At 37.7% G+C, this 27,116-nt stretch overlaps 1 protein-coding gene and 1 pseudogene across 1 annotated transcript; both read left to right on the top strand.

Moving 5' to 3' along the window:
- Window positions 1-1,152: 1,152 nt before the first annotated feature.
- On the top strand, window positions 1,153-1,672 carry LOC110601837 (annotated as a pseudogene).
- Window positions 1,673-22,951: 21,279 nt separating this feature from the next.
- LOC110609177 (RNA-binding NOB1-like protein) lies at window positions 22,952-26,618 on the top strand. Its single transcript, XM_043955768.1, has 5 exons — window positions 22,952-23,376; window positions 23,695-24,820; window positions 25,357-25,525; window positions 26,015-26,134; window positions 26,218-26,618. Exons 1-5 carry the CDS (start codon window positions 23,046-23,048, stop codon window positions 26,362-26,364), a joined length of 1,893 nt encoding a protein of 630 aa, XP_043811703.1. The 5' UTR covers window positions 22,952-23,045; the 3' UTR covers window positions 26,365-26,618.
- Window positions 26,619-27,116: the final 498 nt, after the last annotated feature.

Here is a 27,116-nt window from a genome sequence, read left to right on the forward strand (position 1 = left end):
AGCCTTAGTAGCAGCTCGTGAATTGTCAACCATTTTAGATAATAGAAAAGGAAAATGTTTCTTTTTAAGAGAAAAATGAATAAAAGATTGGTTTCTACTCCCATTGAACAGAGAAAATCCAATGGAAGTTCCCGAAAATGGAACCACATGATGTAGCTGAAATGAAACTATGTTGCGATTGGTTAATTTGCAAGAAAAAGAAAGTGAGGTGATTAGCATTTATTTCAGCCACTCCGACGCTTAAGTTAGTAAGCTGAAGAAAATGGCGAGTATAATGAAATGCTTTGAACTCAAGAATAGTTGTATATGCGTACCTTGATCTCTGTATCTGTCAACTTTTATACTGTAAGAATATGGAGTCGGTTACTAAATCTCTTTAAAATCCGACTAGTACCAACTAGTGAATATGAGTTCTCGCGATTATAAGTGTAAAGGGGATCTGCTAGATTGTGTTCTCTAACAGTAACTTTCCATAAAATCTCTCCCTGCTGAGGAGAGTAGGAGTTTCAATGAAGAATCGAGGACTACGGTGTATGGATCTTTCCTTTTATAAGTGGGACTGTATATCATCTAATTAGATTCTTACCACGTGAATCTGTCTTATATGACAGCTCATAACTTATTTTGGGCGATTGTTGTATTATCATGTATATATATTAATTTGCACAAAATTTAACTTAACTTTATGACTAAGTCTCATTTGGAATCAAAATTCTCTTATTTGGGATGTAAGAGATCAATTTTTTTTTTTTAATTTAGAAAATTTTCATTTAAAAAAAATTAATATCATGCATGATTGACTTATTTGTTTCGAAGGGTAAATACTAGACGTCCTCAACGTGGAACCAATAGATAGGGTCCTCCTAGAGACGAAAACGACAATTATAATCCACAATTTCTCAACCAAATTCTACCTTCAAACTTCCACCATTCGTAGGCCCTTAAAACAAGGATCTCCCATCTCTTTTTTATTCTTACAACTCTCTTCTTTCTTTCACATTCCACAAAGGCCCCCTCTCCTTCGTTGCTGGCAAAATGGTATGCTCTCGTTTCCTTGCATTATATTAGAAACCATGTTCTTGAAATATTCTTTGTGTTTTAAGGATTGATCATTGTCGTAAATAGAATTGTTTTGATGGAAATGAATCTTGTATGTGCATGAAATAGGCAAATTCTGCATCTGGAGTAGCTGTTCATGATGAGTGTAAGCTCAAGTTCTTAGATCTAAAAGCCAAAAGAAGCTACAGGTTTATTGTGTTCAAGATTGAAGAAGGGTTTCAAAATGTGACAGTAGATCAGGTGGGACAACCTCAGCAAAACTACGACGATTTCGTTGCCTGTTTGCCGGCCGACGAGTGTCGATATGCTGTCTATGATTTTGATTTCACAACTAATGAGAATGTTCAGAAAAGCAAAATTTTCTTCATTGCATGGTACATGCATGTTATTATCAAAAAACACAATTTCATCCACTTTCTTTTTGAAAAGTATAAAAATTTATGATCTGTGATCTTCTTTCAGGTCTCCTGATCGATCAAAGGTGAGAAGTAAAATGTTGTATGCTAGCTCAAAAGATAGATTCAGGAGACAACTTGATGGGGTTCAAGTGGAGTTGCAAGCTACAGACCCAAGTGAGATGAGCTTGGACATTGTTAAAGCTCGAGCCATTTAATTATAACCTTCATGATTCTGAACTTGAAGATGGTCTCACTTCTACATTAATTGACGTTCTTATTGATGTTATGAACAACTGTTATACGATTATATGGTAAAAGTTCTTTAGATTATGTGCTGCTTTCATTGCCAAATGAACTTAGACAACTTTAGATAAATGTACTATGTGTAAATAAATTTTCTATTAACTCTAATAGAAAATTTAATTTAATTGCTACCAAAAGTAGCATTAATTAATTAATTTCTTTAAATATGACATGGTGGGTGTGTTTATTAACCCTACCCTTTTGTGTTTAGGATGAATTATGTATTTTTGTTCTAATGTACATTCATGGGAAATTAATCAACAATTTGCCCAGTTTGTTGCACATTCTTTAATGCAATCACACAGATATTTCTTCTATGCATGGATTTTCTGCAAAGCTTTGAATTACTCAATTTTATTTGTCTTATATAATTTTTCTCATCATGTATTTTCACCATGATGAATGATGCTAATTCAATCATATCCATTTCGCGTCTGATAAAATAATAAAAAAAAAATTCTGCTCACTTGCTATATTTCCATCCTCTCAAAGTTTTTACAAAAAAATTGTATAATTTATTTATAAAATTGTATAGTTTTTACTATTTTAAAAGTACGTACATGATTATGTAATTAATTGTTTTTAGCATTTGATCTAAATATAAAATAATAATTAATTAAAATTTAAATGAAAAATTATTTTGTTCATAAAATAAAATTTTAAATATTAAATTATTTGAAATTGAAAAAGCTAATGAAGTTAGTCAATTTAATGGGTATGGTGTCAATTTAAATGTCACACAAGCTAAAGAAGAAAGAGAACAGGAAGAGGAAAAAAAGTATTCTTTTGTATTAATTCTTCAGTTACAAAGCTTTATATATAAGAGTTAAAAGGCTGGTTCAACTTAGACCTTAGTAACTTGTCAAACTAATTAAGTTATAACTCAGTAACAAACTAATAGTCTGTTAGTAATATGCTCTACAATTAATTTGGTGATTGTAGTTGGGTATTATTATTCGTGTATTTTAAGTATTTAAATATAATTTTATAAAAATAATTATTTATCTTTAGTATTAATTTAATTAAATCTCGTGTAAAAATAAAGTTCATGAAATTATATTACTGTATAAAGAAAATTATAATACGGTATAAAGAAAATTATAATATGATTATAATTATGATATTCTTATTACATTTAAGTAACGTCTCCAAATTCTTATTATGATTGGACAATGATTAGAGCTGTTGATACTAATACATATTATGTTCTTTCTTTTTATAAGAAATAATTGATCTCATTGTTTGAGATATGTGAGATATCTAGAACTAATATGTAGGTACTTATTTTATAAATAAGTGCACTGAACTGACCCGTCTAAGAAATTTATATGAAAAATAACATGTGTTTATGAATTACTCAAGTGATGGTTACGTAAGAGATCCTTTAATTTGAAATTTAATAAATAATCTTATATAGGGACTTTTATATTTTGATTCATTTTACACATTGTTTGGTTCATAAGTAACAAATGGGGATGAATTAGATGTATTAAGAATTGTATGAAGGTATTTATGTGATTGAGATAGAATTTTATCACTCTAGGTTAAATTAGGAAATGTTATATTTATCCTCTAGTAGTATTGATCATGAAATTCTTGCGCAAGATGGAATGAGATTAGCAAATGAAATTTGGAATTTCATTAAATAGATCAATAAATAATAAACGTGCAGATACGTTCTATACATCAAATTTTAAATCAAAATATTTGTGATGGAGAGCTATTAATTACACTTACAAACCATACATTGAAAGGGTAAGTCAAACCACTTTTGACATTCCGAATATTTGTATAGTCTTAACATGTTGCTAGACAATGTTCTTGACTTTTAAATTAATTAATTAGTTAATTATATTTGTTGCCAACATATTTCAAATCTAATGGGTCATATACATAAAAAATTGCAAGAAAAAATAAAATGAGAAGTTAAATCAAGTATGACTTGATTGTATATAAATTAGCATCGGAATAAAATTTTAATCGAAAGAATTATGATTTTGATATAATTAATTAAATAAGGACTTAATTAAAATTATCTAAGATTTATATAGCTTACTTATTAAAGTTCTAGACCATAATTGTAATTTATTTATTTAATTAGTTAAATAAATAAATAAATACTATTATACTGAAATCCTAGGGATTTAAATATAAAAGGGCATGTTATAAGAACTTGTGCCCGCAAGTGTGAGAAACCCTTTTGAGAATTTCTAGAATTTGTAGAAAAGGCAAAGAGTTAGCACTCAAAACGTTTTCCTTTCTCAATTCCTTAGAACTGTTCTAAAATTTTTCGATTGTTATTCTGTGTGGATATCATTAGAAACCAGACACTTGGACGGTTTGTAGTTTGTGACAACCCAATCAAAGTGAATAACTTCGTGTTTTTTTGGAAGAAAAATAAAATGTATTTATTTTCTCTTTAAATATTATTACTTTCTTCATTTAAATGTGATCCATGTTGGATTAAAATTTTTATTTTTCTATTTTTTTCGCTGCATTCAATCCGATTGGAATCCAACATAGTCTAACTAGCTCTAACTAATTATTTTTCAACTTTGCTTATCTTGACACTCCCCCTCAAGTTGAACATATATTAGCTTTGCTTATCTTGACACTCCCCCTCAAGTTGAACATATATGTTGCTAATGTTCAACTTGCTAAAAAAATATCTGAATTGTCAAGGATGTAGAGCTTTGGTGAATAGATCTACTACTTGTTCTTTTGCATTGATATATTTTGGCTTAATTAAGCAACACCTTTTCTCGTATGAAGTGGCAATCAATTTCCATATGCTTTGTTCTTTCATGTGGTACTAAATTTTTTGAAATATAAATAGCTAGACATGTCACAAAATAATTTCACGGATTGTAGAGCCAGGACATTTAAGTATGTTAATAGTGAAATTAACCAAAGAATTTATGTAGTAACAGCAGTCATGGATCTATATTTTGCTTCGATTGAGTTTCTGGAGACAATAGCTTACTTCTTGGACTTCCAGTTGATTAAAGACTTTTCAAGAAACATACAAAACCCAGTTAGGGATCTTCTAGTTTCTATGTAACTAGCCCAGTCACTATTAAAGTATGCCCTTAATTCTTATCCAGATTCTATTGCTAGGAATAACCTCTAACTTGGAGCACCTTTTAAGTATTTAAGAACTTTGAATCCAATATCTAAATGTTCCTGAGTAGGCTTGTCCATAAATTGAGGCAACACATGCATACAATATGCAATATCCTGCCTAGTGAGAGTGATATACATTATGTAATACCCGGCTAGACTCCGGTATCGGAATTCCTACCGTCCGGTGGAATCCCGGATGTCGGAAACCTCTAGAAGGGCAAAAGTATGTTTTTATGATATGTTTTCATGTTTTTAATAATTTTAAGTATGTTTTTAAATGAGTTTTTGCATGAAAAGTCTTTGGAGGAAGACCCAGGTTCGGCCGCCGAAAGTCAAGTTCGGCCGCCGAACATGCATGCGTTTTGGAGGCACGTTAGGCCCCCGAAAGCATGAGTGAGGGAAGTTCAGGTTCGGCCACCGAAAGTCAAGTTCGGCCGCCGAACATGGCATGCATGCGGAGGCAAGTTCGGCCCCCGAACGTGGTCTGGCCAGCCACTATAAAAGGGGCACTTAGCCGAAATGGGCGAGCTTTCTCCCATTTTCGGCCACAACTAGCTTCCGACCTCCCTCTCCCCAAATCTAGTGTTCTTCCTTCAAATCCCCACCATTTTCTTGAGTTTTAAGCTTGCATTGAAGGTTTTGAACTTTTGAAACAAGTTTTGGAGCTTTGGGAACTCAGGAGCTCATTTTCGTGGATCTCCAAGTTTAGGTCGTCTCCCTCTCGATCTTCAAGAGGTAAGAGCCGATCTTAAGCTCCTTATGTGTTTTAAGTAAGTTTTAAGTTGTTTTATGGGGTAGAAATGCATGTTAGGCTTTAAGTTGAGTTTATGGGTTTTGATGATGTTTTGAGCAATGTATGTTGATTTTGTGTGTTTGAAGTGTTGTAGTTGGGGTATATGATAGTTTGAGACCCCTAGGTGTGATATATGGTGTTTATGCATGTTTTAGAACAAGTTTATGCATGATTTGAGGTTTTGGGAGGCAAGGGGTTCATGTGAACCAAGTTTCTGCCCTTCTGGCAGAAACCAGGTTCAGCCGCCGAAGGGAGTTTCGGCCGCCGAACCCCCTTGTGGAGGCAGCATTCGGCTGTCGAAGCTTGCCCCCGAAAGAAGACTTTCGGATCTGTCTGGGAGGTTCGGCCGCCGAAGGTGCCGCCGAACCTGCCTGACTTTCGGCTTTGGAGGGACTTTCGGCCGCCGAACCTGCCGCCGAAAGTGCCCTGTTCAGCTATTTCTTGCATGTTTTTATGTGATGTTTTCATGATGTTATAGGGGGTTTTTGGGGAGTATATTAGAGTTATGTTTATGTATGTTTGGTCCCTCATTGGAGTCCACCTGTGTAGGTTCGGACCCGAGGAACCGAGGACCCCAGCAGTGAGCCAGCTGCTACAGAGTTTGTTAGAGCTAGCCAGAGGTGAGTGGAATAAACTTTAAGTTTTAAAATAAACGAAATATGAATTTTGAGCATGATCCATGCATCATGAATACCATGAGATATAGTAGGTTGCTTGCATTAGTATTCACGAATATGTTGCATTGCATTTATGATGTTGATGTGGATTGGTCATTGGATGATCCTTTAGTCCTCATACGATATGATGATGTTATGGCATGTTATGGTATGGAAGTCCAGGTTGTACCCATTCTACGTCCCTGGCACGATGTAAGAGGAAGTCCAGGTTGTACCCATTCTACGTCCCTGGCGCAGTTGGACTGTATGATATGTTATGTTAAGGAAAAGACCGGTTGTACCCATTCTACGTCCCGGCACAGTTGGACTATGTAGAGGACTATTGGTGACAATACCATCCGAGATGTGATTTGTTGTGATGTGTTGCATTACATAATGGCATGAGATTTTTAAATATATGTTTTCACTATTCTGCTCACTGGGCTTTGTAGCTCACCCCTCTCCCCTAACCCCAGATGTGCAGGTACAGGGTAGACCAGGAGGTTAGCCAGAGTTTTGAAGTATGTTCATGTAATAGTTAGATCATGGACATGACAATTGTAATATGATGTAATGTAAGAGATTTCAGTATGTTATGTAATGAGGTATTTTGAGGTTATAGATGTGCTTGACCCTATGAGTATTGTTATCCCTTTTGATGCATGATCTTAGTTATTTGATGATACAGATGTTAGCCAACTCATCTCATGTTGTATTGCCTATTGAGGCATTGTTGAGATCCCACAGAGGGATCAGGATTTAATGATGACTATGTTCATGTATGTTCAGGTTGAGTTGGATGAATGAAAGAGAAGTTTAAATTTTTATGTTTGTTGATCATGTATGGAATTAAACAGGTTTACAGGTTATATGTCAGGCTTGCTACGGGTCCCGGCGGCCTTAAGTCGACCCAGATCCTAGCGCCGGTAGCGGTCCGATTTTCGAGTCGTTACAGAATGGTATCAGAGCCCTAGGTTCATATGGTCGGACCTAGAGTGTCGGGCTCATAGATGTCTAGAAGGTCAAGCACAATAGGAAGGTCATGTCCACTAGGATAGGATGTGGAGTCCTGTCTTACATGATGATGTGAAATGCCATGATTATATACATGTGCATTGATGCTATGCTATGCTATGTGATGTATGTGATGAGGGTTCATGTGTGCCCACATAAACCATATGATGCTAATGTTTGTACGATGTGTACTGTTTTTCAGAAAACAGGATGAGAGGAACTCGTCGATCTGCACGATTGACTGGAGTGCCACCTGAGGATGAGGGCACGAGCGCCCGTCCTCCTACATTGCCTAGGGCAATGTCTTGTAGAGCCAACAGAGAAAGAGTGTCAAGGGACCCTAGAAGGTCTTTTGATGCTAGCAGAAGGGGGACAGATAGAGGAGGAAGTTCTTCAGATGTGAGGGAGGTTATGGAAGAGGATCAGAGGAGGGATGGGAACCTGGATGTGAGCATGGAGGAAGAGGGGACAAGGGAAACTCAGGGAGGCGTTCAGGCCTCGGGGTATGGTTTTCCACCCCATTATCCACCCTTCCCATAGGGTTCAGGGTATCCGATGGGAGGTACATCGGATTACTCCAGCTTTAACCCCTACCCTACCTACATGCCCTATCCACCTTTCTATCCGCCTTACACACAGTACCCAGCTTATCCACCCTCACCCTTCTATCCAAATCCGGCAAACCCCATCTCGGGAAATGCTGCACCTCCACCTCCACCACCTACAGAACCAGCAGCCCCAGTTACTCAACCTCCTAGACCTAGCTCAGCTGATGGGAGCAAGGTAAAGATGACAGATTACCTCAAGCTAGATGCTCCCAAATACAAGTCAGGGGATGACCCCTTTGAGTATCTGAGAGTGGTGAAGACAATAACTGATGAGCTAGGGGCAAGTGACAGCAGGGCCATTCAGATGGCAGGGTTCACTTTAAAGTGCAAGAAGGCACGGGAATGGTTCAAGTGTTATGTGGACCCGAGACTAGACGGTATGACATGGGAAGAATTTGCGAATGAGTTCGCTGGATGGGCTTTTCCAGACAGTTCTAGAGAACTGAAGATGATTGAGTTTGAGCAACTGAGGCAGTCAGAGCACATGGGTGTAGAGGAGTTCACGGATAAATTCTTGGAGCTATTGCCTTTTTCAGGGCAAGCTCTAGATACAGATACGAAGAAAGCCAAGAAATATGTTATGAAGCTGCATTCCAGGTACTCCTCGTTGGTTCAGTCAGCTGAGAGAGAAAGTTTCCACACTATGGTGGATATGGCTCGAAGAATGGAAGCAAGTGCTATAGTTGAGGGGTCAGTGAAGCAGTCAGTGACCCAGTCTTCAGGGGTTAAGACCCCAGGCAGAGGAGGACCAGGTTTCTCTTCTCAGAGCTCAGGTAAGAAGAGGTGGGATAACACCACCAGGAAGTCGAAGAAGAATAAGTTTTGGAACAAGCTGGAATCCGGTCTGGGATTTGGCGGTGGCTCGAGCTCAGGCTCAGATGGTACAGAATGCCAGAGATGTGGAAGACCACACAGGGGAGTGTGTCGAGCTGGGACTAACACATGTTTCAGATGTGGACAGGAGGGACACATGGCTCGGGATTGTCCTAGAGCACCTTTTATGGGCCAGCCCCAGCAGACAGCTTCTGGTAGTGTGGCACAGCCAGCAGTTCCAGCCATAACTCAGGGCAGTGGCAGAGGTAGAGGGAGAGGGGCAGCCTCTTCTTCTGGTTCCCGAGGTGAAGGTCCATCAGCTCCAGCCAGGATCTTCACCATGACTCAGCAGGAGGCTAACACATCCAACACCGTGGTGTCAGGTAACCTCGTCATTGGGTGTTCTGATGTGTATGCATTAATGGACCCGGGTGCATCTCATTCATTTATTGCTCCGAGAGCCGTTGAGAGGTTGGGTCTGGTAGTCTCTGGGTTAGAGTGTCCCCTATGGGTCAGTGGACCCAAGTGTGACCCGTCAGTGGCAGTGTCAGTCTGCCAGTACAGTCCAGTTTTTGTTGAGGGAAGATGCCTCTCCGCCGACCTTGTGGTTCTAGATTTGACAGACTTTGACGTCATTCTAGGGATGGATTGGCTATCTACCCATGGTGCTACCTTGGACTGCAGGGATAAGGTAGTCAGGTTCAGAGATCAGAACGGGTCAGAGGTCGTCTTCAGGGGAGACAAGAGGGGCACGCCTAGAGGTTTGATATCAGCTCTTCAGGCTCGTAGGTTGCTTAGGAAGGGATGTCAGGGGTACTTAGCTCATGTGAGAGAGCTAGACAGTCAGGTCAGGGAGCTGGCCTCGGTGCCAGTTGTCAGAGAGTTTCAGGATGTTTTTCCGGATGAGCTTCCAGGTTTACCACCTGCTAGGGAGATAGAGTTCGAGATAGAGTTGGTGCCTGGAACTAGACCGATCTCTATCCCTCCCTACAGGATGGCTCCAGCCGAGTTAAAAGAATTGAAGGAACAGTTGCAAGAGTTGGTAGAAAAGGGCTTCATCCGACCGAGCACCTCACCTTGGGGTGCACCAGTCTTGTTTGTCAGAAAGAAGGATGGATCCCTTAGGCTTTGTATCGACTACAGGCAGTTGAACAAAGCCACTACCAAGAATAGGTACCCTTTACCAAGGATCGATGATCTATTCGACCAGTTAGCAGGAGCAGGTTGTTTCTCCAAAATAGATCTGAGATCGGGGTACCATCAGCTAAGGATCAGAGATGAGGATGTGCCAAAGACGGCTTTCAGGACCAGATATGGGCATTTTGAGTTCCTTGTAATGCCGTTCGGGTTAACCAACGCCCCTGCAGCATTCATGGATCTCATGAACAGAGTGTTTAGCTAATACCTGGATCACTTCGTTATTGTCTTCATAGATGATATCTTGGTGTACTCCAGGAATGCAGAAGAGCATGCCCAACATCTGCGGTTGGTCTTGCAGACCTTAAGGGAACATGACTTGTACGCCAAGTTCTCTAAGTGTGAGTTCTGGCTGAGGAGCATTTCGTTCTTGGGGCATGTAGTGTCAGAGAATGGGATTGAGGTAGACCCCAAGAAGATAGAAACTGTGGCTAACTGGCCTAGACCCACTTCAGTGACAGAGATTAGAAGTTTCTTGGGTTTGGCAGGTTACTACAGGAGGTTCGTTCAGGACTTCTCAAAGATAGCAGCTCCTCTGACCAGACTAACCAGGAAGAATCAGAAGTTTCTGTGGACCGACCAGTGCGAGGAGAGTTTTGAAGAGCTTAAGAAGAGGTTGACTTCAGCGCCAGTTTTGGCTCTGCCATCTAGTGAGGAGGACTTTACAGTCTTTTGTGATGCGTCCCGTGTGGGACTGGGTTGTGTACTGATGCAGAATGAGAGGGTGATTGCTTATGCTTCTAGGCAGCTGAAGAAGCATGAGTTGAATTACCCCACACATGACCTGGAGATGGCAACAATAATCTTTGCACTCAAGATGTGAAGGCACTACCTCTACGGGGTAAAATGTGAGATCTTTACAGATCATAAAAGCCTGCAGTACATCTTGAGTCAGAGGGATTTGAACATGAGACAGAGAAGGTGGGTGGAGCTGCTGAGTGACTATGATTGCAAGATTCAGTATCATCCGGGTAAGGCGAATGTCGTGGCAGACGCCCTAAGCCGGAAGTCACTAGGCAGTTTATCCCATATATCGGCAGAGAGGAGGCCAGTGGTGAAGGAGTTCTACAAGCTTATTGAGGAAGGTCTACAGATGGAGTTGTCTGGTACAGGTGCCTTGGTGGCCCAGATGAGAGTGGCACCCGTGTTTCTGGAGCAGGTGGCTCAGAAACAGCATGAGGACCCGGAGTTAGTGAAGATTGCCGGGACTGTGCAGTCAGGCAATGATAGTGAGTTCAGATTCGACAGCAAGGGGATCCTCCGCTATGGTAGCAGACTATGTGTACCAGATGACATAGGGCTAAAAGGAGACATTATGAGAGAGGCTCATAATGCCAGATACAGCGTTCACCCCGGAGCCACCAAGATGTATCAAGATCTAAAGAAGGTTTATTGGTGGCCAGCTATGAAGAAAGAAGTGGCACAGTTCGTGTCAGCCTGCGAAGTATGTCAGAGGGTGAAGCTGGAACATCAGAAGCCGGCTGGAATGCTTAACCCGTTACCTATTCCAGAATGGAAATGGGAGAATATAGCTATGGACTTCGTAGTGGGTTTACCGGCGGCGTCCAACAGAGTGGACTCCATATGGGTGATTGTGGACAGACTCACCAAGTCTGCTCACTTCATTCCTGTCAGGAGTGGCTATTCTGTGGACAAGTTGGCGCAGGTGTATGTGGATGAGATCGTCAGACTGCATGGGGTTCTTGTTTCGATAGTGTCAGATAGAGGGCCCCAGTTCACCTCTAGGTTTTGGCGGAGTCTGCAGAATGCCATGGGTACCAGGTTGGATTTCAGTACTGCCTTCCACCCCCAGACTGATGGACAGTCAGAAAGGACCATCCAGACTATCGAAGATATGCTCAGAATGTGTGTGCTGGACTTTGGCGGTTCTTGGAGGCAGCATCTACCTTTGGTGGAGTTTGCCTACAACAACAGCCATCATGCTAGCATTGGGATGGCTCCATATGAAGCTTTGTACGGAAGGAAGTGTAGATCACCTGTCTGCTGGGAGGAAGTTGGAGAAAAGGCCTTAGCAGGGCCTGAGCTAGTAGAGATCACCAGCAGGGTGGTACCCATAATCAGAGAAAGAATCAAGACTGCTCAGAGCAGACAGAAGAGCTATGCAGACGTCCGCAGGAGACAGTTAGAGTTTCAGGAGGGGGATCTGGTATTGCTCAAGGTGTCTCCAATGAAGGGAGTGGTTCGCTTCGGGAAGAAAGGTAAACTAGCCCCACGATACATCGGACCCTTTGAAATCTTGCAAAAGATTGGGAATGTGTCGTACAAGCTGGATTTACCTGCTTCAATGGAAAGAATCCATCCGGTTTTCCATGTTTCCATGTTGAGGAAGTTTGTGTCAGATCCGAGCATGGTTCTTAGTGAGCCTGATGTGGAGGTCCAAGAGGATCTCACCTATGTTGAGCAGCCAGTTCGGATCATAGACACCCAGATCAGAAAGCTAAGAAACAAGGAAATCCCGATGGTGAAAGTCCTGTGGAACCACCACAACTTGGAAGAATGCACCTGGGAGACACGGGAGTCCATGCTCCAGCAATATCCCCATCTCTTTTAGAGGTTAGTATCCTTGTATGCTATGTGTTATGTATGTATGTTATGTTGTTTTGCCATGCTATGTGTACTAGTTGAGGAACATTCGGGGACGAATGTTCTTAAGGGGGGGAGAATGTAATACCCGGCTAGACTCCGGTATCGGAATTCCTACCATCCGGTGGAATCCCGGATGTCGGAAACCTCTAGAAGGGCAAAAGTATGTTTTTATGATATGTTTTCATGTTTTTAATAATTTTAAGTATGTTGTTAAATGAGTTTTTGCATGAAAAGTCTTTGGAGGAAGACCCAGGTTCGGCCGTCGAAAGTCAAGTTCGGCCGCCGAACATGCATGCGTTTTGGAGGCACGTTAGGCCCCCGAAAGCATGAGTGAGGGAAGTTCAGGTTCGGCCGCCGAAAGTCAAGTTCGGCCGCCGAACATGGCATGCATGCGGAGGCAAGTTCGGCCCCCGAACGTGGTCTGGCCAGCCACTATAAAAGGGGCACTTAGCCGAAATGGGCGAGCTTTCTCCCATTTTCGGCCACAGCTAGCTTCCGACCTCCCTCTCCCCAAATCTAGTGTTCTTCCTTCAAATCCCCACCATTTTCTTGAGTTTTAAGCTTGCATTGAAGGTTTTGAACTTTTGAAACAAGTTTTGGAGCTTTGGGAACTCAGGAGCTCATTTTCGTGGATCTCCAAGTTTAGGTCGTCTCCCTCTCGATCTTCAAGAGGTAAGAGCCGATCTTAAGCTCCTTATGTGTTTTAAGTAAGTTTTAAGTTGTTTTATGGGGTAGAAATGCATGTTAGGCTTTAAGTTGAGTTTATGGGTTTTGATAATGTTTTGAGCAATGTATGTTGATTTTGTGTGTTTGAAGTGTTGTAGTTGGGGTATATGATAGTTTGAGACCCCTAGGTGTGATATATGGTGTTTATGCATGTTTTAGAACAAGTTTATGCATGATTTGAGGTTTTGGGAGGCAAGGGGTTCATGTGAACCAAGTTTCTGCCCTTCTGGCAGAAACCAAGTTCGGCCGCCGAAGGGAGTTTCGGCCGCCGAACCCCCTTGTGGAGGCAGCATTCGGCTGCCGAAGCTTGCCCCCGAAAGAAGACTTTCGGATCTGTCTGGGAGGTTCGGCCGCCGAAGGTGCCGCCGAACCTGCCTGACTTTCGGCTCTGGAGGGACTTTCGGCCGCCGAACCTGCCGCCAAAAGTGCCCTGTTCAGCCATTTCTTGCATGTTTTTATGTGATGTTTTCATGATGTTATAGGGGGTTTTTGGGGAGTATATTAGAGTTATGTTTATGTATGTTTGGTCCCTCATTGGAGTCCACCTGTGTAGGTTCGGACCCGAGGAACCGAGGACCCCAGCAGTGAGCCAGCTGCTACAGAGTTTGTCAGAGCTAGCCAGAGGTGAGTGGAATAAACTTTAAGTTTTAAAATAAACGAAATATGAATTTTGAGCATGATCCATGCATCATGAATACCATGAGATATAGTAGGTTGCTTGCATTAGTATTCACGAATATGTTGCATTGCATTTATGATGTTGATGTGGATTGGTCATTGGATGATCCTTTAGTCCTCATACGATATGATGATGTTATGGCATGATATGGTATGGAAGTCCAGGTTGTACCCATTCTACGTCCCTGGCACGATGTAAGAGGAAGTCCAGGTTGTACCCATTCTACGTCCCTGGCGCAGTTGGACTGTATGATATGTTATGTTAAGGGAAAGACCGGTTGTACCCATTCTACGTCCCGGCACAGTTGGACTATGTAGAGGACTATTGGTGACAATACCATCCGAGATGTGATTTGTTGTGATGTGTTGCATTACATAATGGCATGAGATTTTTAAATATATGTTTTCACTATTCTGCTCACTGGGCTTTGTAGCTCACCCCTCTCCCCTAACCCCAGATGTGCAGGTACAGGGTAGACCAGGAGGTTAGCCAGAGTTTTGAAGTATGTTTATGTAATAGTTAGATCGTGGACATGACAATTGTAATATGATGTAATGTAAGAGATTTCAGTATGTTATGTAATGAGGTATTTTGAGGTTATAGATGTGCTTGACCCTATGAGTATTGTTATCCCTTTTGATGCATGATCTTAGTTATTTGATGATACAGATGTTAGCCAACTCATCTCATGTTGTATTGCCTATTGAGGCATTGTTGAGATCCCACAGAGGGATCAGGATTTGATGATGACTATGTTCATGTATGTTCAGGTTGAGTTGGATGAATGAAAGAGAAGTTTAAATTTTTATGTTTGTTGATCATGTATGGGATTAAACAGGTTTACAGGTTATATGTTAGGCTTGCTACGGGTCCCGGCGGCCTTAAGTCGACCCGGATCCTAGCGCCGGTAGCGGTCCGATTTTCGGGTCGTTACACATTAACTTTCCCACTAATTGCCTATAAGCAGTAGAATCAAAGAGAACCTTTTCCTTAGAGTGCATTAATTTTTTATTGAATTCCATTGGTATTGAGCATGGCTTTGTACCCAACATCCCATATTCCTCCAACATTTTTAGAGTAAATTTCCTTTGTGACACAATAATGCTTTTGACAGATCTATCAATTTCCAAGCCTAATAAATAGTGAAGAGGTCCTAAGTCTTTCATTTTGAAATGTGAGCTCAAGCAGGTTTTAAATTGCTCAATCAATCTTTTGCTACCACTACCTACTATAATATCATCTACATACACCAAAATAGTGAATAATGAAGAGTGAATAATCATTTTTGGACTGTACAAAACCTTCCTGTAAAAGACTTATGTAGAGATGGCAGGCGGGCGGGTTTTCACGGGTACCCGATCCGCCCAAACCCTATTAGGACGGATTTGGGTATTTACAAAACGGATTTGGGCGGATTCGGGTTTGAAAAATTTTACCCGTCTCGGATTCGGGTAGGGTTCGGGATTAGGTGATCGGATACTCGTTACCCGAACCCGTTTAGCTATACTAACCCTAATTCCTTATCCCTAATTCATTTTCTCATTTTACTCGAGCTTCTCTCTCTGTCGGCGCCTCTCTCCCCCCTTCCCTTCCCATAATTTCCAATCGGCGCCTCTCTCCCCCCTTCCCTTCCCATAATTTCCAATCGACGCCTCTCTCCCACTTCACTGACGACTGCCGGCAGCCCAGTCGGCACCGGCGACATCTGCTTCCTCTCCCCAGTCAGTGATATCTCCTTCTCTCTCTCTCCAGTCGGCGATATCTCCCACTTCCCAGTCAACGCATCTCTCCCCCACTTCACTTGACGAGTGCCGGCAGCTCAGTCGGCACCGGCAACGTCTCCTTTCTCTTCCCAGTTGACGATAAATCTTCTCTCTCTCCGGTCAGCGATATCTCCTTCTCTCTCTCCAGTGTGGCGACATCTCCCACTTCCCAGTCGGAGACAACTCTTCACTTACCAGGTTAATGTATTTTCCAGTTTAAATGTTATGCAGATAAACTTTACATCTTTTGGCACATTGATATATTTAGTCTCATGGATTGATTTTTTGAGCATCTTTTGTCAGGGGTTTTCCTAACCTTTCTCTTTGCTATTGTCATCTTCTCTTGTGGTTTTTTTGGATGCTTGGCATTTGTCAATATTGTTTTGAATATTATACTGCAAACTGGGGGTTCTGGCTGACATGCTTATTGTAGTCAGTAGCTATCTATTTTCGGAACTGCTAGTTTAGTAGTAAAGTAACACATACTGGAATTATGCTAGAAACATGAAAGAAAAAAAATACTCTTTTCTTTTTTCAGGCACTTAAAATGGTTTTGGAAAAGGAAAATTGGCTGAAATTACAATCAGATACTGTAAAAACAATCAGTTTTGATGGGCTTGTTGGGGATGGGGCACCCTTGATCGTTCCATCAAGTGGTGACTCCACTAATATCAGATTGCGTCATTCTCATAAACCATTGAATCTGGTTGACCCTACTGCTGAGAAGAATGGTTTTACAAGTCGGTCGGGTTCGGGTAGTGTGCGGGTATTGCTAAACGGATTTGGAACGGGTACGGGTAGTAAAATTAAAACACTAAACGGATTTGGGACGGGTTTGGGAATTTTATATATAATCGGGTTCGAATTTGGGTACTCCCAATTTCGCGGGTACCCTACCCGTTGCCATCCCTAGACTTATGGTAAACTTAATGTTCCATTTCCTTGAGGCTTGCTTCAAGCCATATAAAGACTTCTGCAACTTGTAGACTAGTTTAGACTTTTCCTTACACTCCCCTGAATGTCATAGCCTAATGGAATCTCTATATAGACCTCTTCATTTGGCTCTCCATTAAGAAAGGCATTGTTGACATCCAGCTGGGATAGATGCCAACCATGAATAACTGCTAGAACTAGAAAAACTCTAACAGTGGGGTGTTTGGCTATTGGACTGAATGTTTCCTAAAAATCGAATCCTAGTCTTTGAATGTAGCCTTTTGCAACCAGTCTAGCTTTATACCTTTCCACAGTACCATCAAAGTGAAGTTTGACTTTATACACCCACTTGCAACCCACTAGCTTGGCTCCAATAGGAAGGGTGGTAACGGTCTAGATTTTATTGGCTTCTAATGCATCAATCTCTTGTTGCATAGCATGTCTCTAATGATCATATCTAACTGCTTGAGTGTAAGTGGATGGCTCAAAGGTGGAAGAAAAATTAAGAACAAAGCTTTTGTAAGAGGGAGATAGCCTATCATAGGACACAAATTGTTGAATAAGATATACAGTACAGAGAACAGAGGGAGGATAAGGTTTCATTAGATTGACATGATAATCATGAAGATACATGGGAATTCTTGATACTCATGAACTTTTTCTCACTTTAGAGAGTGAAACAAGACAAGTAGAATGGTCAGAAGCAGCTTGATTAGAAGCAGGAGCTACTGGAGAGGGGAAATTAGAATCATAATTCATTTCTTCCTGTGTATGAACTTGATCTAGATGATGAGCAGGAGCTGTAGGCTGAGATTCAGTTTGAGAAAAATAAATATCAAGATTATGAATAGCAGGTAATACTAAATTAAAGATATTAGAGTTCCTGAGGGGCATAGCAACTTGTGAAGGCTCTTGAAAGGGAAAGATTTGCTTAAAGGGCATGACATCTCTGGAAATAACAATGCCTTTAGCATCCGAGTCATAAAGTTTGTAGCCTTTGACACCCGTAGGATAGCTAATAAAGATGCATTTTCTAGATTTAGATGCAAACTTAGTTCTGTGAGAAATAAGATTTGAAGCATAACAGAGACAACCAAAAGACTTGAGACGACTATAGGATGGATACTTATGGAATAAACCTTCAAAAGGTGTTTTCTTTGCAAGTTGAGGAACATAAATTTTATTAATTAGATAACTGGCAGTGAGAACTGCAGAACCCCAAAACTGAATAGGCAGGTGTGCATGAAATAAGAGAGCCCGAGCAACATTAAGAAGGTGCTTGTGTTTCCTTTCAACCACACCATTCTGCTGAGGTGTGAATGCACAACTAGTTTGGAAAATGATGCTATTTGTAGCAAAAAAGTTATGTAACAGAAACTTAGTGCCATTATCTGTCCTAATGTGTTTGATAGATGCCTGAAAATGAGTCTTGACATATTAATAGAATTGAGAGACAAGAAAATCAACCTCAGATTTTATTTTCATAAGAAAATTCATACATATCTAGATGCATCATCTACTATAGTAAAAAAGTAGTAGTTTTTATTGATATCTGCTTGAGAATATGGTCCCCACACATCCATGTATACTGAATAAAAAACAATTAGACTATCATGAGTATGATTAGGAAAAGAAGATTTTTTTTTTGTTTTGCTCTAAAATAGGCATTACAAGGACAACTTGACTTATTTGAAGGAAAACATAATTGTGACTGTAAAAGAAGCAACCTATCATCTAATGGGTGTCTCAATCTATGATGCCAAAGATAAAAAAAAAAAAAAAAAAAAAAAAGAAAAAGAAAAAGAAAAAGAAAAAGAAAGAGGCTAAAGTTGTTATTGAATGGAAGTATGTTGAGGGAGGAATACTTTCTAATATGAATAAGCCATTTTTTTATTAGCCTTCCCAATCATCTTCTGTGAGGAAAGGTCTTGAATGAGGCAGCAATTATTTATGAAAGTGAGGCATGCCTGTTTGTCAACAATTAATTTACTAACTGAGAAGAGATGCACAGTACTAATGCACAGAAACTAAATTCTGGCACAAATAAAACATCTTGAAGGATTAACACAAAATTGAGATGCACAATACTGATGCGTCTAACTTGAACCTTTTGAGAATTGGGCAAAGAGACAAAAGACTTATGGACTGCTCTAAAATCCGAGAATAATGAAGAATCACATATTATATGATCTGTGGCACCAATGTCTACAATCCTACTAATAAGAGATCTAGTGGAATAAGTATCCATACCTGCAATATTGACTTGTGAGGTTGAACTAGAAGTAAGAGTATTACCCAGATTTTGATTATTGAGCAGATTCATAAGCCTCTGTACTTTTTCCTTAGAGAGATTCAATTGAGAAATACTGTCATTACAAGACACTTCAGTAGAAGTTTGAGAAACTTATTGTACAGATGGTGTTCTAAAGACTTGACCATGATTGTTATCAATCCCTCTACCTTTGGTGAAATTAAAATTTGAAGGAAAACCTATGATTCTGTAACACTAAGCCTTCGTGTGACTTGGTTTCCCACAATGAAAACAAGTGATATCATTCTTTCCTTTCTTGACGACCATAGCAACTGATTCAGTAAAAGAATGTGATCATAGTGATAAGGATCTCTAAGTCTCCTCCCTTAGTACCATATTGTACACTTCATCTAGGGATGGGAAAAGCTTCATGATAACAACTTGCGATCTAAGTCCCTAATAAGTCTTGTTCAGACGATTCAAGAATTTGAAAATAGTCCTTTTGTAAAATTTCAGTAAATTTCAAGCACTTAGAATTACATTTGCAACAGGAACAACTTGGAAATGACCTATAAACTTGCAATTCCTTCCAAATGCCATTTAGTTCGGTAAAGTAAACATCAATGGGTTTAGTACCTTGAGTAATGGTACAGAGGAGATTTTAAAGATGGCAAATGCGTGATTCGTCCGACTGTGAAAACCTCTGGTGTAATTTGTCCTAGATTTGCTTTGCATGCTCAAGATAGAAGATGGTGGATGTGATCAAAGGAGAAATTGATCGCAACAACCAAACAATAATGAGATTGTTGCATCTAACCCATGGTAAATACAATGGATCTTTCGGAGAAGGTTCAAAATAGTACTATCATGAAGTCCAAGCTTATTTCTTATGGATACTGCGAGTTGGAATTATCTCCTCCAAGAAGGAAAGTTACAATTCTGGCAAGACGATGATTGAGTTGTGATTCTCGGAGTGGAAAGGAAAACGGTGATGAAGCGTCCTCTAAAGGGTTGATAGCACAATTAGTGGAATTGGTTTTGATGGAAATAGTATGTGATGAAAAAGCCATGTGAGAGGGTTTTAGATCTTGAAAATAACTACTCCCAATCAGTATTGCTATAATATAGTAACACAAAGTAAAAAAGAAAGAGAATTAAAGAGGAAAGAGAGAATTCTTGTGTAGTAATTTTTCAGTTACAAAGCTTTATATACAAGAGTTCAGCTCAGTAACTTATTTAACTATTTAAGTTACAGCTCCATAACAAGCTAATAGTCTAACTAACTCTAACGAATTCTTTTTTAACTTTGCTTATCTTGACAAAATGATAAAAGGATAATTTGCTAAAGAAATTAAATTTAGAGATTAAATTATTGGTCATTAAAATAAATAAGAATTAATTTATAGTTTTTAACATTACCTCACAAATTAACTTATAGTTAAATATACCCTATTTTAATATTTTACAACAAAAAAGAAAGCATATTCCCGCTCTTATTTTTATCGCTTCTCATGGATGCCGTGCTCGAACTTATTTAAGGGATTTTTACCTTTTTAAGTTAAAACGAAAAAAAAAAAATCTCAAATCCTAATTCGAAATTTGTTTTTTCAAATCAGATTGAAAACTGATTTTATCATACTTTTAAAGTGCGGTAGAGCCTAACGTACTCTTAGAATGCAGTAATAAATTTTTTTTAAAAAAATTATATTATTACATGTTAAAAGTGTGGTAATTTATTTGTACAATTTAAAATTTGAAATTCTGCATTTTAAATTTTAATTTTTATTTAATTAATTATTATATTATATTTTATTAATTTAATTATATATTAAATTTATATAAATATAATTTTGAAAATTATATTAATATTAATATTAATTATTTTAAATTATTTATAATATAATATAATATTTATTTTATTAATTATATATTAAATTTATATAAATATAATTATAAAGTTATACTAATATTATTATAAATATTAATTATTTTAATTTATTTATAATATTACTTTTTTTAAATGGGTTTATAATATAACATTATATTTTTTATATTTATTATTCTGTATTTTAAAATTTAATTTTTATTTAATTAATTATATTATGTTTTACTAATTTAATTATATATTAAATTTATATAAATATAATTATAAAAAGGGTAATTTACGATTTAGTCCCTGGGTATTGCCATTATTAACAAGTCAGTCCCTGTATTTTTAGAAACCTATTAAAACGTCCTTATGTTTTATTTCTGTCAACGAAATAGTCCTTCCGTCCTATTTTCCGTTAAAATTAGATAAAGGAGGAGAGAGAAAATTTTTAAAATCCAATTTTACCCTCAAATAAAACCATTTATTTAGTCCTTGTATATTGTAATTATTAACAAGTTAGTCCTTACATTTTTAAAAATCTATTAAAATATTTTTATCTTTTTTCATATCTATTAAAACGTCCTTATTATTTTTTTCCATCAATGAAATAGTCCCTATCTTTTCTCACATCTATTAAAACATCCTTATCGTTTATTTAAGTCAACGAAATAGTCCCTCCTCATCGTTTCTTTCTGTCAACGAAATCGTCTCTCCCTATATTTTTAGAAATATATTAAAACGTCCTTATTGTTTCTTTTTGTCAACGAAATAGTCCCTATCTTTTCTCAGATCTATTAAAACATCCTTATTGTTTCTTTTTATCAACAAAATAGTCCCTATCTTTTCTTTCCTCCTCCTCCTCCTCCTCCTCCTCCTCCAAAAAAGAAGAAGAAGAAGAAGAAGAAGAAGAGAAAGAAGAAGAAGAAGAAGGAGAAGAAGAAGAAGAAGGAGAGAAAGAAGAAAAAGAAGAAAAAGAAGAAAAAGAAGAAGAAGAAGAAGAAGGAGAAGAATGAGAAGAAGAAGAAGAAGAAAAAGAAGAAAAAGAAGCAAAAGAAGAAAAAGGAGAAGAAGAAGAAGAAAAAGGAGAAGAAGCAGAAGAAGAAGAAGAAAAAGGAGAAGAAGCAGAAGAAGAAGAAGCAGAAGAAGAAGAAGCAAAAGGAAGAAGAATTGATGAAGAAGAAAAGGAAGGAGGAGAAGGAGAAAAATAATTGGGGGTAATTTAGTCTTTTACTATATTTTTAACGGCAAAAATAGACAGAAGGACTATTTCGTTGACGGAGAGAAAACATAAGGACGTTTTAATAGGTTTCTGAAAATATAGGGACTGACTTGTTAATAATGGCAATACCCAGGGACTAAATCATAAATTACCCTTATAAAAATTATATTAATATTAATATTAATAGTAATTATTTTAAATTATTTATAAAATAATATAATATTTATTTTATTAATTATATATTAAATTTATATAAATATAGTTATAAAATTATATTAATATTATTATAAATATTAATTATTTTAATTTATTTATAATATAACATTATATCATTAATATTTATTATTTTATTTTATTGTTTTTATTACAATTAATTTATAAATATTTAATTTTTAAAACAGTAACATCTTTTAATTTTTTTTTTTAAATTTTAAAATAGTAAAAGTTCCAAAAAAATTTTGAAGTGTTGTTAGTTATATAATTTTTTAAAAATTTTATAATAATAAAAATAATAAAATAAAATGATAAATATGAAAAATATAATGTTATATTATAAGTAAAATAAAATAATTAATATTATTATAATTAATAAAATATAATATAATAATTAATTAAATTAAAATTAAATTTTAAAATGCGAAATCCCACGGTTTAAAATTTTTAACAATATATTACTGCATTTTTAAATTGCCGTAATGTAATTTTTTTAAAAAATTATTTCTTCTTATCAGTGTGGTCAGCTCTACCGCAGTTTTCACTTTTAATCCGAATAAATAATTTTTTCCGACCAAAATTTGAGAATTTATTTTTTATTTTGTGCTTGTAAAAGTAAAAAGCCCCTTATTTAAACCGTGACCCAGGCATCAGACCGGTTCGATCTCTAGTCTGGTTTCTGAAGACATTGGTTTATACATTTTTATAAACGACATAGTTTCCTCTTTTTTCAATGTCATCATCTCCTCGCTCGTGAGCAGCTAGGGTTTTATATTTCACAGACAATTCAATCGTTGCTTACACTCTCTGAGGCATAGCCATGGAGACCTCACTATCTCTGCTCTCATCAACCTCTTCATGTTGGAGCAACGTAGTGAAGAGCCAACCGCCACCAGAAAACAAGCAAAACCCCAAGGCGACAAATCAACTATTCGTCGAAAGCTGCAATTCCACGAAGGGCATTTCGATTGCAGTAATTGATGCAAATGCCGTGATCGAGGGCGGAGATAAACTCCATAACTTGGCCGACAGGTTTGTTACCGTTCCTGAAGTTCTGGCTGAGATTCGCGACCCCATCTCCCGCCACCGCCTCTCTTTTGTTCCCTTCAGCATCGACTCCATGGAGCCTACCCCCGAAGCTCTCAACAAAGGTAGAAATTTCTTTTTCAATTTTTATCAATTTTGTTTTATATTGTGGCATAGTGCAATTTATAACTGAGGGAAGGGAAATTTTTATTAGGCTTGATGTTTGCTCTCCGGAAATTGAAAAGAAAATTTATTTTCAGTTGCCAAATTGAAAAGAAAAAAGAAACTAGAATATCAGGAATAAAAGGGGCTCAATGTGCAACGGAGATTTCACTTTTCAACCACTTCTGTTTAATTAATTGCATTGGCTTGTTGAAGACTAGTGTTTAACCTCTTTTGTAACGAATTGCATGGTGCTCATAAATTTTTATGTCACTTGGCAGTTGTCAAATTTGCAAGGGCAACTGGTGACTTACAGACCCTGTCAGATGTTGACCTCAAACTCATTGCCCTAACTTACACGTTAGAGGCACAGATCCGTGGAACCAAATATGTTAGGGATGCTCCTCCTCCTATCCATACAGTCAATGTGAAGAGGCTTCCTGAGAAGGACTTGCCTGGGTGGGGTTCTAATGTTCCTAATTTGGAAGAATGGGAGGCATTAGAACAGGAAGCTGGGGATGGATCAAACACACATTCAAGGATCCTTCCTTTGAAAGAGATGAGTTTGAATGTTATCCCTGGACATGATCAATCTGAAGATGGTTCTTCTGTTGCTGAAAGTGAAGCACATGCTGGGAAACGTGAATTTACTGAACAAGATTTGAGGAAACATAGGAGATATCCAAAGAAGAAAACAGAGATAAGTATTGATGGGAAGAAGATGGTTGCTGATGGAATTGATGCGTCTCAGGGACAGACTGACAATGATGCCACCGATTGGATGCCTGCTGTCAGTCGAAGTACTCATCGTAGATATCTTAGAAGGAAAGCTAGACGTGAATATTATGAGGCATTATCCGAAAAAGATAGTCAGCAAGATCTGGATAAAAATATGGATAACAGCAATACTAATGAAACTAATATCCCAGATCCACATCAAAATTCTGAGGGAGTAAATGCTGAAAATGAGATTTCTGAGGATGATGAGGCGAAAAATGATGAGGACAATCTCACTTCAACCCTAAAGCAAATGAGGCTAGAAGAAGGTTCGATGAACCTTCTTCAAGAAGGGAAAGACAAGGACGGTATCCTTGCAGGGCCTAAGTTTGCTGATTCCTTGGTGATGGAAGCTGCTTCTGAAAACAGTGTAAACTGTCCTCTTGAAGCCAGTGAAATCGATAGTGCCAATGAAGAACTAGATCACCAGGAGATATTAAGCCAGACCAATGAAAGTATTGATGTGTTACATGTGGATGATGATGCTAGTGAGCAGAGCTGGTCTCTTAAATCCTTATCAGAGTCCAGTATAGCTTGTGTAACTAGTGACTTTGCAATGCAGAATGTTCTCCTGCAAATGGGATTACGACTACTGGCACCAGGAGGAATGCAAATTCGCCAGCTGCACAGGTGTGGACTTGGTGCTTAATTTTATAATATTGAAAATTTTAGGTTCCATTAGTTCCAATTTTTTATTTCTGAATTATAACTAAAAAAAGAAGGATTTTGTTATGAGTAAACGTGCTAGTAAGAAATCATTATAAAAAAAACCCTGATAATGAGAAAGTGTGCTTGGTGGATATGTAAATTTTGTTTCACGGGAAAAGTAAAAGGTAGTTGGGTAAATTTTAATTTACAAAGCCCCTCCCCCCCCCCCCCCCCCCAAAAAAAAAAAAAAAAAAAAAAGAGCCCTTTTTCCCTCCCTCTGTCTCTTCTTTCTTTCTTGGGTTCCTTCACATTGTGTTTAAATCCTTTTTGAGTTAATCTTTGTGATGAATTGATGAAATTATGTACAAAATGAGTCCTCACCCACCTTATAGGTATAGAGATACATACACACGCACATAAACACAGTCACATTGTCTCTTGCTGTTAGTGGATTTGTATCATATCTTCTAGAGTAGGCAATCTTTGCTTGCTTATTTTTAAGATGCTTGCATTTGCAGGTGGATATTGAAATGCCATGCATGCTATACTGTGACTGCTGAAATTGGGAGAATTTTCTGTCCCAAGTGTGGAAATGGTGGCACTTTGCGAAAGGTAGCTGTTACAGTTGGCGAGAACGGAATCATTTTGGCTGACCGTCGGCCACGGATCACTTTGCGTGGTACAAAAGTAAGTGTCGTCTTAATTTAAAAACACTGGGAAAAAACCATATGAGCAAACATAAGGGATTTGCACCTCGGTTTCAATTTGTATTTGTTAGGTTGATGCAAATGCTTGTGTATTACACTTGTATTGTATTTTTGCTCATTTTGTGTTTTGTGGCTTTTGCTGGTACTTCACTTCTTTATGATGTTTGTTTGAGGGAAAGTCAAAAGTGGCCAATGGTTGTAAAATGTAGACTGCATAAAAGCATGTGCATATTTCCATTAACATGCTTGTAAATGGATGTAGGAAGGAAATTTGTTCCTTTTGATTGGATCAAGGCATTGGAAGCCAATCTTTTTGCGGTGACTTCTGCCGTTTATTTATCTTTCTCTTGTCTCCTGTCTGTGCTTAGGCATATTCATAGACGTGAATACATTGTTGTTTTTTGGACCTCTTCTGTTTTTGGGTAAGCTTGTCTGAGCACTATATGCATTAACATTTTGTTCCATGCAGTTTTCATTGCCTTTACCGCAAGGTGGAAGGGACGCCATCGCTAAGAATCTTATTCTGCGGGAAGATCAACTCCCACAAAAATTCCTTTACCCTAAGACAAAGAAGAAAACAAATAAAGAGGTAGGGTGCCTTTATATTTGTTGTCATATTTTAAAAGATGTGTTTTAGAGAACCTGTGGCTGATAATTTCACATATAATGCAGGGAGATGATTTCTTTGGGTCGGACAACATCTTCAACCACCATACCGATAAAAGAGCTCCTTTCCAGCCGCCAGTAAGGAAGGCATTAGCTGTTTTTAGTGGAAAGAGGAACCCCAATGACAATCACTACTCCCGTCCTAAGCATTGATAACATTGCTCTCTCTTTCTTTAATTTTATATTTAATTTTTTATTTCTCTTTTGAACGTCATTCTAATATTGTGACAGCAATCCATAGCATTTTCTGTAGTATTAGCAGGTGGATGTGATATTTGTGGTTTGCTCATCAATGAGCAGAATTTTTGGTGTGGGTTTCTTATGTTTTGTTCCACATGCATAATGAAAATTTAGTACAAGCAAATTATGCATGCTCATACTAAATAAGAAACTTGATCATTCCTTAACGCTTTTCATCATTATTCCATTTGTTGTTACAGAATTCATCTTCTTTGAAAACGTTATATAGAAATTCTTAATCTTTAAAAACATTATTTAATAATTCTTTCATTTATCAGACATAAAAGGTTAAAACTTTACATTTAATTATGGTTATTAGTAAAATTTTTAATTTTAAATAATAAAATTTTAATTTTTAAATTTATTATAATTATAGTTAATATTTAAGATAATTTGTCAATTGAATAAAAAATTTAAAATTTTACCTTTAACTATTATTATATTTAAAATTTTAAATATTATATTTAAATTTTTTTATAATTATATTTAATTTTTAAAATAATTTTAATAAATTTTAAATTAATGTGTGTTATTTATTTATTTTTTTAACTACAAATTAAATTTATGTAGCTAATCATTTAGTTCTAATTAACTTTAAATCTCTAAGTTGAATGAAATTCTCAATTTAAATAGTTCTAAATTAAGATTTTAAAAAAATTAAATTA

The sequence above is a fragment of the Manihot esculenta genome, chromosome 1, assembly GCF_001659605.2.
Source record: "Manihot esculenta cultivar AM560-2 chromosome 1, M.esculenta_v8, whole genome shotgun sequence".
Lineage (NCBI taxonomy): Eukaryota > Viridiplantae > Streptophyta > Magnoliopsida > Malpighiales > Euphorbiaceae > Manihot > Manihot esculenta.